Source organism: Engraulis encrasicolus, chromosome 16, assembly GCF_034702125.1.
Source record: "Engraulis encrasicolus isolate BLACKSEA-1 chromosome 16, IST_EnEncr_1.0, whole genome shotgun sequence".
Taxonomy (NCBI): domain Eukaryota; kingdom Metazoa; phylum Chordata; class Actinopteri; order Clupeiformes; family Engraulidae; genus Engraulis; species Engraulis encrasicolus.
Window position 1 is genome coordinate 5800413 of NC_085872.1, and position 17470 is coordinate 5817882.

General features: G+C 42.4%; 1 protein-coding gene across 1 annotated transcript; it reads right to left on the reverse strand.

The window, feature by feature from the left end:
* Positions 1 to 4030: 4030 nt before the first annotated feature.
* On the reverse strand, positions 4031 to 8728 carry sfrp2 (secreted frizzled-related protein 2). Its single transcript, XM_063218391.1, has 3 exons — positions 8113 to 8728; positions 7697 to 7777; positions 4031 to 7436 (listed from the first exon to the last, which is right to left on the reverse strand). The coding sequence occupies exons 1-3, from the start codon at positions 8609 to 8611 to the stop codon at positions 7132 to 7134; spliced, it is 885 nt and encodes a 294-aa protein (XP_063074461.1). The 5' UTR covers positions 8612 to 8728; the 3' UTR covers positions 4031 to 7131.
* Positions 8729 to 17470: the final 8742 nt, after the last annotated feature.

Consider the following 17470-nt stretch of genomic DNA (forward strand, 5'->3'; position numbering starts at 1 on the left):
ATGCTTTTACTACAAAGTGTAAGGTAGATTCATTAATATGGGTCGGCCATATTGGATTTGGCGGCCATCTTGAAAACGAAGAATTTTTCGCGACGCCTCCAACGCTAATATTAATCAGCATATCAAGAAGGATATGTGTACCGATTTTCATGCTTTTACTCAAAAGTGCACGATCAAATCACCCATCCGCTGGACTATTTCTATTTTTATACATCTGAACTCACGCTGCGAGTTGCAAAAGATGCTGCCGTTTCTCTCATGAACAGCAGAGGGCACACTTCCGAAAATGCAAGCAAAAGCCTGTAAATGGCGCTTTTGACTATGAATGGTCTGCCACATTTTAATGGTTCTCGCACCAAATGCACCAAAGTGCGCACGTTAAAAAGTATGCCGAGCCCTGGGCACTGCAGAGAACAGGGGGAGTGGCCAGGCAAATCAAAGAGGAGGATTTACTATCACCAAAGATCTTGGCTTCTTTTTTGTCTTCTTTGTCTCTGTCCCATATCTCGCACCTGCCGATTATCACAAACAGAATATGCAGAAGGAACAACATCCACCATTGCCAAAGATGTTAAACATAATTTTATTCTAAAGACATTGTACCCATAACTTTATGTTCATCAATTGGATGCACAATACATGGACTTCATTGTGCAACTGCGGCATGGGTGACAGTAAAGAATCTTATCTTATCTGTTACAGAGGTAAAACCTTGAACTGAAGGAAGCAGTATGAAGGAATTCATGAAGCACATGGCTAACTGCAACCTTCAAACCACCACTCATATTCAGCTTTTATGGCACTGCATGTGAGATTGAAACAGAAAAAGAAGGCTGGCACTGTAGATTTTAAATAACGTATTGAAAGTCATCTTGAAAGCTAGTTCATACCTTGTGCAGAGAATAGCATAGGTGTAGGTATATACGTACATGTCTAGGGTGAAGAAAGCCACACCAGTTGGGGATCCACACACTTGGACCCATGGGAGCTTTTTTTAGAGGTTAGGTTAAGGTCTCTTTGGCCTAGAAGGGATGATCCTTAGGCTCTAAATTAGAACATTTGGTCAACCTTGTTTATGTTATTACACAAAAATCTATGCTGGACATACATACACGCATAGACTCCGGCACCTTCGATTGTTTGGCATAGTGAGATCCACATAGGAAAAGGGTGATCTGCTTTTCAAACATACACATAAGCCAACTCACCTAACCAATAACCCTTATGCTGCACTGCCATTCCAGGACAAGAGAGGGCGCAATTGCTTGTAACACAACAGCCACATAGCAGCCACATACCAAGCCGGTCGGCAGCTCTGACCATCTTCATTTCAGCTGACTGATGGTTCTCACAGGCATACCAGCTACCTGCACTGGGTGCCTCTCCCTCTCCACCAACATCACCTGACAGGGGTGGTGCCAAGCAACCCAGCAGCTGGGCCAATGGAGCAGATCAACCCAGCGTGTGAGCCGGCAACTCCGGTGCCAGATCCAGCCACCGCACCCCCTGCTGAAGCAGCTCAGTGGCCAGTGCTGCTCAGTGGCCAGCTTCCCCTTCAGTCTGACTACTGGGGCCCCGTACTTCTGAGCCACACTCTTTTTTGACACTGAAAGGCCACCATAGGTGTGCTCTGGGGTTATTGGGATATAAGGAAATTAATCAGTTGATGTCATGCAGAAGTTGTACCTCTCGTTATTTTTGTGAACATAACAGGGAGGAAGGCTACTAGTTTGACTTGGGGCATATGACTTTGTCTGCGCCCTGCCAACATCCTTATGATAACTTCATAGCTGCATGCTTTTGACCTTTTTGTGTGTAATCTTTCAATCATACAGGTATGATATACAATGTTGGGGCATAAAAGATGTTCCTATGTGGTTTACTTTGTAGGTTATTTCACAAATACAGATTTCAAACTGTCCCACGCTGAAGTTTGACAGAAGTTAAGAAGTTAATGCATTGTGCAGCAAAATGAAGTGCAGAGCCGAAAAACATTTGTTTGAGCCAGCTTGTTTCTGAGACCAAGTTCCCTCTTCCTCAGACATCACTAATGTTGCCACCTGTCCAGGTTTTCCTGATTGTCCAGGATTTTAATGAACTGCCTAGGAAAAACAATGAACAATGAATGAATGAAGGACACCATTGCGTTCAAGCAAAAAGGTCGATTGAGTTTGAATATCCATGATTTTTTTTTCAGACAGAGGTGGCAACCCTAGACACCACACATCATCCTTTAGTTTAGCCTAAATGCTACAGTATGCTATCACCTCAAGGTCTTTAAAATAAAACTAGCACATGATATTACATAGCTGTTACCCTAGTTAGTCCATTGTAAATAATGAGGTAGACTGTGCTGTTACTGAAAAACACTAAAAACTAACAAGAACCCACAACAAATTTGATCCAAGTTACTGATCGCAAGACAGGTCTACTGGTTACTCAGATACGTCCCCTGTGTTGGAAGGAAAATGTGTTTCTTCTTTTTACAATTAATTTTACTTTTGTCATCTCTGTATGCAAATGCTAAATACTAAACATCATACATGGTTGCAAAGAAATACAAGATTATTATGCACAATTCGAGAAACACAAACAAGTCTAGGTTGAAATGCTGAGTCTGGACAGCCAACGAACTGTAACTAAGTGTAGTTCAAACTCTTCCTATTTTTTCAACAACAAACAATGAAAATCAAAGAGGACTTGTAAATGCATCTTTTGCATACATCTAATCAAAAATAAATTGTGTTTAAATGTCTTAATAGATGAGGAGTGAAGCCGAGGTGTAGAATGGTAGGCCTAGTAGCCTATACAGTGGTCAGGGCATAGGTCATTGCATAGCCTATGTAGAAAGTAGGTCAATATTAATATAGGCTACATTTGCTTTACATCTGATATATTAAAAAGGCACTACACAATAAAATATGTCATTGTGATTTGTAATGCGAGTAGTTTTAGCACTAAGCCGCGATCAACTTTCTATTTTTTGTTACACTCACTTGTTATTACGTTTAGGCAAAAGAGGGCACTATAGAGCTATGTGGAAGCCTGTAGCTCAAGTCAAGTCAAGTCAAGTGTACTTTATTGTCAAACATCTATTAACAGGGTTAGCACAGAAGTTTTCAATTGTGTTTGACCAGTCTCCAATGTGCAGTTTACTAAAAACATTTAAATAAGACATTGGTAATAATCTCTCCCACACACACACACACACACACACACACACACACACACACACACACACACACACACACACACACACACACACACACACACACACACACACACACACACACACACACACACACACACACACACACACACACACACACACACACACACACACACACACACACACACAGCAGCAGCAGCAGAAGTACAATCAGTGGTCATGGTAGTAAAGTGAAAAGTGTATATGTATGCAAGGTGCAAGAGTAAAATACCAGTGGCATGGTGAAGAAATGTTCAGGGAACAAATCCCTGATCCCTGTCTCAGAGACAGATTAAGGAATTGGGTGCCCTTGGGCAAAATTGGGATTCAGTGTGGTCAGTAAGGAGTTCCGGCCCCCTGGGCTGGGCCCAGCAGGCCCATCCATTAATCCCCTGCTATGACCTGCTAGTGTCACACATGGCAGGAGGTGGGGCACACTAGCTTAGCTCTCTCTCGCCAACACCCTTGCCTGTCTAGTGATCCTTACATTTTTGGTTTATTTAACCTTTTACACAACTTTCATGTTGTTTAGGATACTTATTTGAAAGAAAAAATATGTTCGTGAGTAGTAGGCTAAGCATTCAAATTATTGACAGACATCTATTAACCCCTTAGCGCAGCACTATGGCTCTCTGTAATGTCACAGCAATGTTGTTATGATGTAGTTAAGCATTTTCAGCAAGTGAATAGGGTCGCCGGCGACCCCTGCTGCAGTAAGAGGCTACATCTGTTTTACCAAAGAAAAGAAAAGAAGAGAATAGCACACAATAAAGTACATCATACAGTTAAGTCAGCAGTCATACACTGCATGCTTTATGAGTTTAATGATGAAGAGTGCTTGACCCAATGACACATCATGTTCAAACTGAGACAGAATGGTTGTTGGAGCAGCAAAGACTATCATCAGATACAAACCAATAAAACACTTTCTTTGCACATAGGGTTATTAAATGTTTTCAATCATTATAATAATGTGTGTCAGTAAAATTTCAAGTGCTTTAAAATAAGGCGCTTACATTAAAATGTTTTTTTTTGTGTGAGCAATATTCTTTTTGAAAATGTTTTTTTTGGGGGGAGGGCTTTTCACCTTTATTCTTGACAGGACAGTGAAGGACAGACAGGAAATGAGTGGGGAGAGAGAGACGGGGAGGGATCGGCAACTGACCCAGGCCGGAATCAAACCCAGGTCGCCCTAGCAGTCTTGTGCATGTTCTTGGATATTTTTGTAGTTCTACCTGCAAGAACAGGGAAAATGGGATGCAGCAGTCTTGGAAGAATAGAAGGACTCGACCTGTGTTTGCTTGCCATCTGGGCTTAACAAATAAATAATTCTCATGTCATGTCAGCAGAAGACATGTGACCACCTTTACCTTTGACATTATCACGGTCAGTCAAGATCCATTTCATTTATATGATATACAGTACAAGACTGTATAAAGTCAGTTTCATAATGTTGGTTGTGCTAAAAATAGGAACAAAGAAAGGAAGAATTTCATATTTGGCGAACTGTAACATGTTTTTCATAAAATGTGGTTCAAAGACTTTTTAGGAGTAATTCCACATGCCACAGACCATTGGCGGCTCTGTTTTTTATTTGAAAATGGTTGACTTCAGTTCAAGGTATAATTTGGCTGTGATCTAGATGGCTAGAGCAGAGCATTTTATGATGCTTGGATAGGATATTTCATTATTTTCCTGTTTCATAGACTGTAGAAATGCTTTTGGCCATTACTCTGGAATGCCTGTTGTAGTCCATCTTGATCATGCAATAAAATGTTTTGTTTCCTGATTTATTTCCTAATCTTATTCTTGAATATTACATTTACCGTATCCAGAATATGCTCAGGTGCATATTATTCATTAGCAATAACATGGCTCTCAACAACTCTGAGCCAGTTACTCTTGTTTCTTATAGATAGCCTACATTACATGTCATATGCCAATTCTACTCCAGCTTGGACACTGTTTAAAAGTCTGCTAGAATGGGATGACTAGTTAACCATACGGTCTTGGCTATTCCAGTTCATAACTGGACCAAGATTTCTCAAGATTTCTGGTCCCACTTTACAAACAGTCTCTCCCTATGGTACGGATTAAACAGCCAAATAGCTCAAGGATAGAAACAACATTGCATGTTTTGTTCTTAAGGACACGCACATATCCTCTGCCTGGTGGCTCTGAGAGAAGAAATGAGAGTGAGCATGGAGACAGCAGCTGATGGTTTGGTGGCCTCTCTCCATTGTTACCTATGCACAGCCACACTCTAAAAGTGTCATAAACATAGCAACAACCATGCAAGTAATGAGTTTGGGGTGCTAAAGAACCTCTTTCTGGATCAAATACTATCTATAAATGCAAATACTCCACAGCAGCAGAAGGTCAACACATTGCTATGGCACATAGTCAGTCAACCAATGGAAGTGAATAGGTGAGGTATTAGTTCCAGAGTCCCAAGTACCCTCAGGAGAGTCATCCAAAATGTGGTGATATTTGGTCTGTTTATAGTATATCCAAACTCATCTTTTCAAACATCATGCAATGATGGTTTTCTCAGTTATAGTTTGTACGCAATGATATTGCATTTCATGTTAAAGATGCAACTAAATGACAGTAAAACTGATGCGAGGAAATAAAATATTGCGTTAACATTATTTAATACACCATAATAAAAAAGGTACTATAACACATACAAAACAACAACTCACCAGCTTGAACAACAGTTCTAAGCATTTCAGTGGTTGACACACTTTTTTGAACTTTCGATTTGCTGTCTCTGGAAACTATGTACAAGGATAAACTGCTTTATCTAGATATTTACAGAGTATTACATGTAAGAAAAAAGCATTCCACAAATATGCAGCATTTTGGCAGCGATCAACATTACAATCAGCCAAAAGCACATAGAGAAACGTAACCACTGTATGCATGAAGGAACATGGGGCATGCTTCTGCCGTTGGATGAATATCTAACTTGGACATGAATTCTGGGATGTCCAGTGAATGGGAAGTATGGGCATTGTAGCAAACGTAGCCATAGCCATCCACTTTCATCATTCCAGCTCCAAACAACTGCTGTAGCAGTGTAGGGGTCTTAATGGCCAAACTTTAGAACACACTTCAGAGAAGATAATACTGTGGCAGTGCAGTACTGAGGCTCAAGTATACAGAGGGGGAAACAACCACAGAAAACAAAGCAAAACAGGACATATAAAAAAGCAAATGGTTCATGCATGCACACTCGAATCACACAGGGGAGACAGGGAAGGGGGGACAGGGAGGCCAAAACATCACAGAAGACTTGAAATGAGTCCTAATATCAGAAATTAGGAGAGCTACAGCTATGCGTAGATTGAGAGTATAGCCAGCTATCTCTCATTTTGTTGTCAAAATTACTGATGAAAATAGTGAAAAAAGCACTTGCCTTTTTTACTTCCCATGGACAAGAACATCAATAAATGCTTTGAAAACATGCATGCTCAAATTAAATTTGCCATAAAGTAATGTGGGGACCTTATCCAAACTTTACAAGGAAGCGTTGGACATGAGTCGAGTGCTTAGTTGGCTTGGGTATGCTGGTTAAGCCTAGGCTTTACAGATCTGAGCAGTGCGGTGATCATTTAAGGAGAGCTGCAGAGCCAAATAATGGGAGAAAAGGGTCACACTGTGAGGGAATTACCACGTTGAGAAGACATGTTGCAGTCTCTCTAAATGAAACGTATAAAAACACTGAATATTACAGTGGTCACTGAGAATGAAGAATTAAGTTCTTTCCCTGAAAGATCAGAAGCTTACTCTGGCAGTTCTGCTGGATTGCTATACTGGAAGGGAGCAGTTGCTTGTCTCACAGCGGCCCAGAGCTCAGTGGTGGAGGCTGTTGTTGGTGTGTGAGGAGCAGGGGGGGTGAGGTGGGTGATGGCTGACCCCTAGCACTGCAGCTTGCGAATGCTGCGCGAAATCCTCTTGAATTCTCGCTGGCCACGCTGCCAGCGCTTGAGTGAGGTGATGACCAGGTTGCCGTCGAGCTTCTGGCCCATGACAAGGTATGCCGCGTTAATGTCACTCATTTCATCACAGACGCACTGTAGACCATCCTTCAGCCACAGCACCGTTTTCTTCAGGTCACGTTCAGTCACACCATTGAGCTTGTAGATGGTTTTGCTTTTGGTCTCCGGCACAATTTTGGTATCACCATTCATGTATGAAATCTCCTTGACCTTGATCTTCAAAGCTGTCATGAGAAAAGGAACACATGACAATATAATTCAGGGATGAAAATGTGCATACACATAGGCAAGTCAAAGAAAATTTGAAGAGCTGGTTGTCAAAACTGTTCTGGTCTCACTCAACCCAATTCAGTTGTGCAGGTACCATTGCATTGACAATTAAATCAGAAGGAGACCCATCATTCCTGATGAAATGTAGAGCAGGTCTACATTATTATACAATTTAATGTCTTACAGTAGGCTACACCAAAGTTCAAGATCTTACCAAAGTCATTCTTGCAAAGGTTATCCACAATTTCGTTGTCATCCTCTGACTTCTCTCTACAGGCATCACAAACTCGAGGCACTGAAACACAAAACAGTTAGATTATACCAGTTCAAGAACAAGTGGAAAACAAACTATTTGGATTGTGTCCTGGTAAATTCGCGTCTTCAGATCCCATGAATGGGAATGTGAGCTACTAGGCCATGTATCTCGGGGGACTTTGGAGAAGCCATGTATCTCGGGGGACCTTAGAGAGGCCATGTATCTCGGGGGACTTTGGAGAAGCCATAATACAATTAGGACAAATCTAATGCGACAAGTAAACACATGACTCTCTACATGGCCGTTGCCTAATTAGTCTCCCGCTTTACTTTTGGCGAGGCAATTGATCAAACAATAATAAGAGTGTACGCTACCTGCATTGGTAACCGGCATGAAATGATCAACACCTGCAGGGGGTATGCAGAGATCGTTATCAAGGGGAAAGCGCTCGCAATCCAGCATGTCCGGCCACGGGAATCCAAAGGCAGCCATGACCGGAGCGCAGCCCTGTTTCACGCTCTCGCACAATGATCTGCACGGCTGGATGGGCTCGTCCAGATCGTCCAAACACACCGGAGCGAACAAAGAACAGAGAAACTTCCTTGTGTCCGGGTGGCATTGCTTTTGTACCAGAGGAATCCAAGAGCCAGCTTGTTGCAGTACTTCATTCATAGTTTCGTGTCCCAGGAGATTCGGGAGCCGCATCTCGGTGTACTCTATGTCATGGCACAGAAGCAGGTTGGTAGGTATGGGTTTGCAATTGCTCTTCTTCTGGAATAGCTCAGGCTGGTCGAAGGCGTATATCCCGTGAATTGCTTGCAAGCAGGCGGGTAATGTCAGAACCCACATTATTGACAGCATGATGTTCTTCATTTCAGGTTTGTATCAAACATACACAGGAACTCTAGTTCTATCTTTACTCAGCCGATATGGTTAGGGGTTTTACCGTTAGACGCCCTACAAACTGTTATCCCTCTCTAAACATGAGGAGTGATTCTCTGAGAATGGGTTGTGTGTTTTAACCTGTGGCTTTCTCCAAGGAGAGTAAGGGCGGAGTCGAAAGACAACCAGACCATTGGTCAAGTTGGATCTGGTTACATCCGAGGTATCAGGTACACTTAATTAGTACTGCTACGCCAACTGTCAGGCGGTGGACACGTTCTTTGTCAAAGATGTTTTGATTAATTACGCGCTAGTGCGCACTTCGTGCGCGTGCCTTCGCAGCCAACGTTGCGCGTCTTTTGTATCCTCATACAATATAGGCCTAGTAACAGGCACAGCCATTAAACTATTTAAACAAAATAGCTATCAGATGTCGTGTCTCAAGGTTTATACACATTTTCTGCAAAGTCTTATACAAATTCAAAGTACTTTTCTTTCTGTGTTTCAAATACAGATTTTGTTAAAAGTTATTTGACAAAGGCTGTAGGCTACATTTGCATAGTGGGCCGATTTGAAAATCGCCCACAACATGTAGGCCTACATATTCTGTCATTTTTAAAAATAAATATCATTAACTCCCTAAACTGAAAGATCTCATTTGTCATCATCAGGCCAAACTTTCAGGGTTTCAGTCTGAGGGGTTTAGGTACCCTTTCCAGGTCAGTGTGTGTGTGTGTGTGTGTGTGTGCATAAGGTGAGGTGGGGGTGGCTTGATGGCCAGTGAAACTCAATCCCCTCCTTGTATTGAGGGGCTGGTTCCTGTCTTATTCATCACCTTCGTTAGGTTCCTGTTTGGCTCTATAAGCTGTAGAGTGGTTCTGGAAGGACAATCAGCGTCCTTTGCAAGTTCGCAAAGAGTATTTAGTTTAGCGGACATCACTCATGCTTAGTAGGTCTGGTTAATTCTGGATCAGTAACCTTAATCTGACCTCTGATGTTGAGAAAAGAATATGTGACTAATGTGGCATAAAACAATATATAGGCCCTAGTTATTTAGAATTAGTATGTATATGGGTGTGGTAAAATCTGTATTTTTTCATTTTTCATTTTTGTTATGATTGTTTTGTCACCAGTCACCAACATGCTCTCCAACATTTTTTTCATCCAGGCAACATGACTACCAGGCCAGCCCTGGCATAACTGTCTTACTTTATTAAATCTAAGTCACAAACTTCCCATCATGTCCAACCCATCATGTCCAACCCCCCCACCCCAAGAATTTTACAGAGTTCATAACGTTTTAGCCATTAGCCAGCCAACCAAAACAAACAGATATAACATGCTCTGCTTTCTCACGGAGAACATTACAAACGTGATCCGAGTGCTCTCCGGCACCGCTGTCCTGCGGAGGAAGTGCTGGCGGTATCGTCCTGTGGTGATGCCATCTCATGTTCCACTTTCTCTTCCTCTGCTCCAACCCCTGGCCCTGGGAGCGCATGAGCCACCTGGCTCTGCCACACTGTTCAAATAAATCCAGGAGAGGTGGGAGTGTAATTCAATTGAAGAAAGGAGGATTTTATTACCAAAAAGAATTAAACTCTTGTCTTTCAGTTTTATTGTATGGCTTCCACCCTCACTCACCCATCCCCTTCCAAACCAGCTTCTATAGGCTCCCGTTGGATAGATGAAGTCAATAGTCATAAATGAGTTGACACTTGCCTATCTGATTCTTAGTGATAGGGAAGGGATGTTGTGATACAGAAAATAATAAGTTGTTGGAATGTGGTCTTTTTGAGAGTTGAAACCATCCCTACTTACAAATACATAAGTGTACATTCACCAATCAGATAAAGTAAACTGCAAATGCTTGGACTGCTAATATTCAATCTACGGTTACACATTAGGCCTACTTCACACCAGCATCCTAGGTAACAGTGTCATTATAGTGTCAAAAGCGTTCACGGTCACGGTGTCAAATCTGTGTCATATGGATGAGCCATAAACACGATGTCAATGTCATAAACGTTTCATGGTCATGAAAAGTTTACATTGTTAGGGTGAACGTCACTTAATGTCATAGTCATAGCATGTTTATGACATTGACATAATGTTTATGATACATGCATGACTGTTACAACACTGTTATGGCACTTTCATGTCATAGGTCTACGTATGATGCTGGTGTCAAGTAAAGTGTTACCAAATTTACTTTGTATTTTAAGTGTTTTTCATTACAGAATTGGAATTGGTATCTGTTTGCTTCAGTGAAACGGAGCCTATACATGCACTCTGGTCTTTTTCCTTAGTCACTGACAGCACCACAACAACAGTTTCTGGAAGCCCAACTGTTCTTTTTAGTGTAACTTTGGTGGCCATGTGATGTCTTGCAGCTTTTTTTCAGGAAACCCTTTAGAGTGGTAGGTCCTGCCGCAAGAGGTCTAGTTGTAGTGAAATGGTGCTTTCCTCCAGTAAAGTAATGGCATAGTTCCTATTCGTAGATGCATAAAGGGGGTGACTTTTTTCCACGAAAAGTTTCTCCCTTGCACTCCCTAACCTTGTCCTCCATCTCCACCTCAGCTCCCTCACATTAGGAAGGTGTCTACAGAGGCTTCACAGGGCTAGTGGCTCCACGACCTCTCAGAATAGGCCATGTGTGTTTTCAGGTGAATGGTGCTCTGTGGGCAGGTCATCCATCATCTTGCACTTTTCAAACATGAAAAATAACTGTGTCGGACCTGAATCATGCCAGTGGCAGGAAATTACATTGCTAGGAAAAATGTACCCCCACCCCCCATCTTACCACCCACCCTTCAACTGTTAAGTAGGATTAACGATGACTCCTTTTTAGTGCTATTGATTTAATTCATTGCTATTCAGATTTTTTTTCTTCATATTTAACGATAGGGTCTCATCAACCTTTACAAAGGAGTGGGGAGTGGGCTTGAAATGTTCTAGTTATGATGTGTCAGTTATGAAATGATATGTTAGGCATTGCATACACAAGAGCTGTTTGGAGTTGACATTTAAGGATGCACGTTATGGAGCACATGACAGGTGGTGTTTAAAGTTGTTTGCAATGCTGTGCAGGACGACAGAGATGCTGCAGAGTATATCAAAACATCTGATGTCATGGAATGACTCGGAAAATTCAGACCAGAAACTGGAATTGGTTATTATGAAAAGCTCTGCCATGATTTGCCACAACACAAACACCTCAAGTGGACAACACATGAGTCCTTCTGATGTGTGTCAAAAAATAAAGCACCCAGCAACTGGCAGTCACAACTCAAAATTAAACGTGAAGTTATCTTGCATGACTGCACAGGCTGCTCTGTAGTGCATCCAAGTTGCTGAATATCAGATCCTCCGTACACCAGGTTCTCATTACCCCCCCAACCCCCCCTCCCGGAAGAGAATGAGGCACAGCTTGCAGCCTCTGCCCCTGCCTCTCTCTCCTCACTCCCCTTCACTTTACATATTTTATTGAGAATCACAGGTCAAAGCACTGTCACAATCAGTTAGAGAATGCATGTCTTCTGGGTTGGGGGTGAAACACAAACCCCAGAGGATGCCTTTGAGGAGTCCAGCTCCTTGAGTGTCTGCAAAGCTGCCCATGCTGTGAACAAGGGCCCTCTCAGTCCAATGAGCCGAGCTGGCAAAGTATGGCCACGATATTATGCTGCTAACATCAAAGTCATATTCCCTTTCTTTCAAGTCAAATGAGGGGCATGTTTGCATGGCCGTGTGAGAGTGATTACAGTGTTATACAGTCATTAGTTACTTTACGGTTTACAAAAAAGGACTTGGCGATGGCAAATTAGTTCCAACAGTTCAACAATGAAAACAACTGTATACAACAGGGGCAGTGGGAAAACAAGGGATGTTAATGTGTGCAGGGCAGGGAATATGGTTGTAGTATCCACAGCGTACAGTATGATAAACAGAACTTCTAAATGGTCTGATGACATTCAGAAAAAGTGTTATATACATTGTGTGACACACCTAGGCCCTACCTTTAAAAAAACGTATTAAATACAGTTGGATTGGGCAGATGGTTTGAATATAATTTCAGAAAAATAATACATTTCGATTCATTAAAATTGCCAAAGGTTGCTTGATGCCTCTGTGTGCAGACAAATGGCATTGACTTAATTAAGCCGATGTCTACTAAAATCAGCAATGCCAAAGTCTATTCAGGGGTGCATTTCTGGACCTACTTCATGTGTTAGCATTAAACTACAAATTTTCTTCAGTATCTACTGTCTTCAAGCCGAAATACATGTGTTTCTCCTGTAGTAAACCAAAAGTAGTTTGGCCACTTTCAGAGATCCTCACTTCTACTTTTATTTTTTGACCTACTTTCTCCTCTCTACGGTGTGTGAACATGGATGCAACAAGAGATAAGCATGGACGGGGAAGGGTCGGCAAAGGACCCGGGCCGGGATCAAACCCGGGTCACCGGTGTAGCAGTGCAGTGCCCTACTAGCCTAGAAATCTAGACGCCCCTAGCGACCGCAAATTGAATTTGCTCCCGGGGGCAGTCTAGCGGACCCCGGTCGTTTTGCGAGGCTGAAAGTTATCCGATGACAGGGCCAATCAAATCGCGAGGGGGGCCGGGCTACCTAGTAAACAGGAAACTTTCTAAGAAGAAGCATGGTGTCCGTCCGTGCTACGTACAGCACGAAAGTGTTTACTTAATTTAAAAAGCCGGGATGATAATACATTTCGTGGCTGACATGGATTGATGTAATAATACACCATGAACTTATGGGGCACAAATAGATCTCAACACATTTGATCATTCGGTGTTTTAAACTAGCTCGGTAAGCTAAGTTGAGCATTTTACAAAACCAGATAGTCACACGTTATTATCAGACCACTACCGTAGGTGTAGAATGAAATTGCTGCTCCAATTTCTAACAAGACACATGCCATTAAAAACGAGACATTTGGGAGCTTTGGAAGTCTTTGAGTAGCTTACTAAATAGATGGGAATGACACCGAGTCTACCAAGCTAGTGGCTAGCTAACCTGTCGTCAACAACACAGACCTAGGTATCCATGTTAGGTTAGGGTTAGTCTTAGAAAAAAAACTAGGGTTAGAAACAAAAAACGAACATCAAAAAGATAACTAGCTCCGTTATATGGCGTTGGGATCGGTCTGGCTAGTGGGAGCGAGCTGACCGGGGAGCGTCCTGCATTGGGAGCGACAGTCCGGGAAAGTTATGGGTATACAGCTGGCTAGCTAACGCCGAACATGCCATGTTGACAACAATCATAAATATAACAATTTAACAAGCCCCAAATTGCTCGACATTTTGCTGATTGATCAGGGAGGGTCATGTGGTTGAAAACGAGGCATTTTTGAACTGTATAAGTGAAAACACGATTTATTAGGAAACTTGTTTGTGGCTGTGGTCATCACACGAATTCACTGCTACGACGGCTGGAAGTTGCCGCTTCAGCTACAAAGAGGCCCTCGCTAGTGGCTAGCTAACCTGTCGTCAATAGCAGAGCTAGGTATCCAGCCTTGTATTATATGCCTGCCCCAAATTCTAATAAGATCCATGTCATTAAAAACGAGACATTTGGGAGCTTTGAAAGTCTGTAAGTCGCTCACTAAATAGATGGGAATGACACCTGGTCTACCGAGCTAGCGGCTAGCCATGTATTAGTTATGGGTATACAGCTAGCTAGCTAACACCGAACATGCCATGTTGACAACAATCATAAATATAACCATTTAATAAGCCCCAAATTGCTCGACATTTCGCTGATTGATCAAGGAGGGCCATGTGGTTGAAAACGATGCATTTTTGAACTGTATAAGTGAAAACACGATTTATTAGGAAACTTGTTTGTGGCTGTGGTCATCACACGAATTCACTACGACGGCTCGAAATTGCCGCTTCAACTACAAAGGGGCGTGTCGCGTGCACGAGACAGCTGTGACGTTACACAGAAATGTGTGGGGATTGGTTGTTTGCCATCCAATTGCGTGACGTTGAGTGCTGAAGCAACCGTTTATCCCGCCCACACTGCTGCCCAGCTCTCCTAGACCCTGGTACAGCTTTTTGCTGTACGGGTCTGGCTGCGCTAGGCTAGTGCCCTACTGCATGCACAGCCCTTTAGGGGGGATTACAACCACATGTTTTGCTGACCTCATGACTCAGCTGTTTCCTCTGCAAAAATACACTTCCTGTTTTAAAAATTGTTGAAATCTGACGGAACTAGATCATTTCTTTTGCACAATACCAACACACACATACAGTCCACGGAAATTGGGTGTTATGCTGTGGGGTACAAAAATGATTTTACGTTGTCAGCTCAACACGCGGATTCAAGCTTGTGTGGCACACAGCTCAAGAGATTATCTCATTACACCATCGCCATCGAAGCGCGTGCCCTAAAAAAAAAGTACTTACCACTTGATGTTGTGCCTGTGTGGAAGTCAACAATTTTTAATGCAAATATCTTAGTGCACTAACCATGACAAAGTATGAGATTTATGAGTAGCCTAATAAGAGAATAACGGTGAGAAAAATGCACACCTCATCAGTCAAACATTATCACACACACACACACACACACACACACACACACACACACACACACACACACACACACACACACACACACACACACACACACACACACACACACACACACACACACACACACACACACACACACACACACACACACACACACACGTTACTAAGGTTCATTATTTAGTGCTGTTATCGTAGTTCTAGACAAACCCATCTTGAATAATGATGGGTAATTCAAAATGGTAGACAGAGAGAAGATCTATATTCATGTAAATTTTCAAGTCATAATGAATATTTAGAAATTGCTGCTGGTGGTAAACATTCATGAAAAAGGTAAATTGGTGAATATACAGCATACATACATTGAAAATACGCCTTTAATGAGATCAGGCTGCAAATAGAAAAAGCAGATGTGATAAAGTTGCTTGATTTTATGTGATGAGACAGTTTAAGTCCTAACTGTAGTACTAACTGTGGTACACTACCAAGCCATAAATAATGATAATGATAACCAATCCTAAAGCAATATCAGACTCTTGTCAGTCTTATTGTAGTCAAACAATCTAACAAAAGTTTCCTGACAGCTTTCTCTTGTTCCGTTAAGGTTTATCTGTGGGGTGAATGTTAAACATTCAGACAGAGAGCAGTTAAAGATCCAAATGTGTCTCACGGGCGTAAACTCAAGGTGCTAAGAACTTGAGTCAAAACGCAACACCTCTGCGGTGGCCATGCTCCCATAGCCGGTGGGTGCTACCCAATGACCGTGACCTCTCACCCTTGCGTCTCGCAGCATCTACGGCCAGACAGGGGTGAAGGCTCCATGCTGAGGAGGCTTACGACCTTAATGACCCAGACCAAAGCCAGGGTGCCATGCTGTTACAGATGTCTGTGTGTGTGTGTGTCTGTGAGTGCACGTGTGTATATGCCTCTTGACCTGACCTCTGCTCATATGGAGAATGGCTTATGTGCGCGCTAAGGTGGGTAGGAATCGGGTGTATATAATGCTGTCCTGGACCCTTGGGTGCCATCCCGTCATCTAATTTTTTCCGTGCCTAAGTTTAGGGCCTCCACATGAGGCCTGTCAGTAGCTTGGGTGAGAGGTGGGAGACCTCTGCCTAGGGGCACAGAGCCTCGGTGTCATGGTTCCATGTCAGCACCTCAGCAGGCCGCAGGGTCTGGCTACAAAGGGCCTACCACCCTGCAGCACCAGTGCCTAGCAACCAAACAACACCAGGCACCCACAAGGTCACCTTCAGAGATGACAAAAACAGACTCACTATTAGCCATGTCTGAAATGTCAAATTGCTCACCATAAACAGTACAGTGAATACATTTTTGTTTGGTGACTAACTTACATAAAGTGCACAGTTTGAACAGTGAACAGTTTGATGCCATGTAGAGCCATGTAGTATGCATGCATGTCTATGCATGTGGTAGGCACTCATAGGCACAGATATGTTCTTCTGATCACGGCATGAGTACATTATCAGAATGCCTACTGTTCACCAATTGTCTGGCAGTACATGAGTCCTTGATTCCATGATTCTGTAATTATGTGTCTGTGTGCCCATGTGTCTCTCTGTCAGATTTGTATTTGCTTGATAACTTTTGAAATAGTGGACAGACCTCCACCAAAACTTATGTGGTAATACTCTATAAGTACATAAACTGATTAAACCTTGGGAGGCCAATGCTTTCAAAATGGATAGCTGTCACAACAAGATAGGTATCTTTGTTGGAATAGAGTTCCACTGTTTTCCGTTTGTTTCATACATTAATTTGGGAATTGTAATTTATCTCTTAACGAGAGAAACCAGAGTTAGTGGATATCTCCAAATATGCATTATGCAGATAGATGCAAACAGTAGAACACTAATATGGTCAGACATTCACAAAACAACAGTTTTGTCAGAGTACACAAAAGACAGACTCCAGTTTTTAAGCATGAGATAATTGAGACAAAAATGCTACAAAACATTTTGATTTCTGACAGGTTGTATTATGAAACACGATCCTTAGACCCTTTCCAGATGCAACATGAGAAAAAAAAATGCATAAACAATTACCATAGTCTTGTGTCTAGACTCGAATAGGAACCCAAGGTAACCCTGGGAAATGCGACTGTGTGCAGGGTCGGATTACTGCACAGGCTAGATATAGCTGCAGCCTAGGGGCCCCCACCTGCCAGGGGCGACAATCGGCCAAAGGTGGGAAAAAGTCAATATTGGAGAAATGTAACAAGATGTTGTATTGATAACTTGGTCTGCCGCGTCAGGTAGAGTTTCAAATCTTATTGATAC

What these genes read in the sequence shown, in the direction of transcription:
- sfrp2 (XM_063218391.1), bottom strand. Translation starts at nt 8,611, where the DNA reads ATGAAGAACATCATGCTGTCAATAATGTGGGTTCTGACATTACCCGCC. An exon ending in CATGCCGGTTACCAATGCAG is followed by an intron (nt 7,778 to 8,112) that starts GTAGCGTACACT and finishes TTTGTGTTTCAG; the next exon opens with TGCCTCGAGTTTGTGATGCC. An exon ending in CCTTTGCAAGAATGACTTTG is followed by an intron (nt 7,437 to 7,696) that starts GTAAGATCTTGA and finishes TTCTCATGACAG; the next exon opens with CTTTGAAGATCAAGGTCAAG.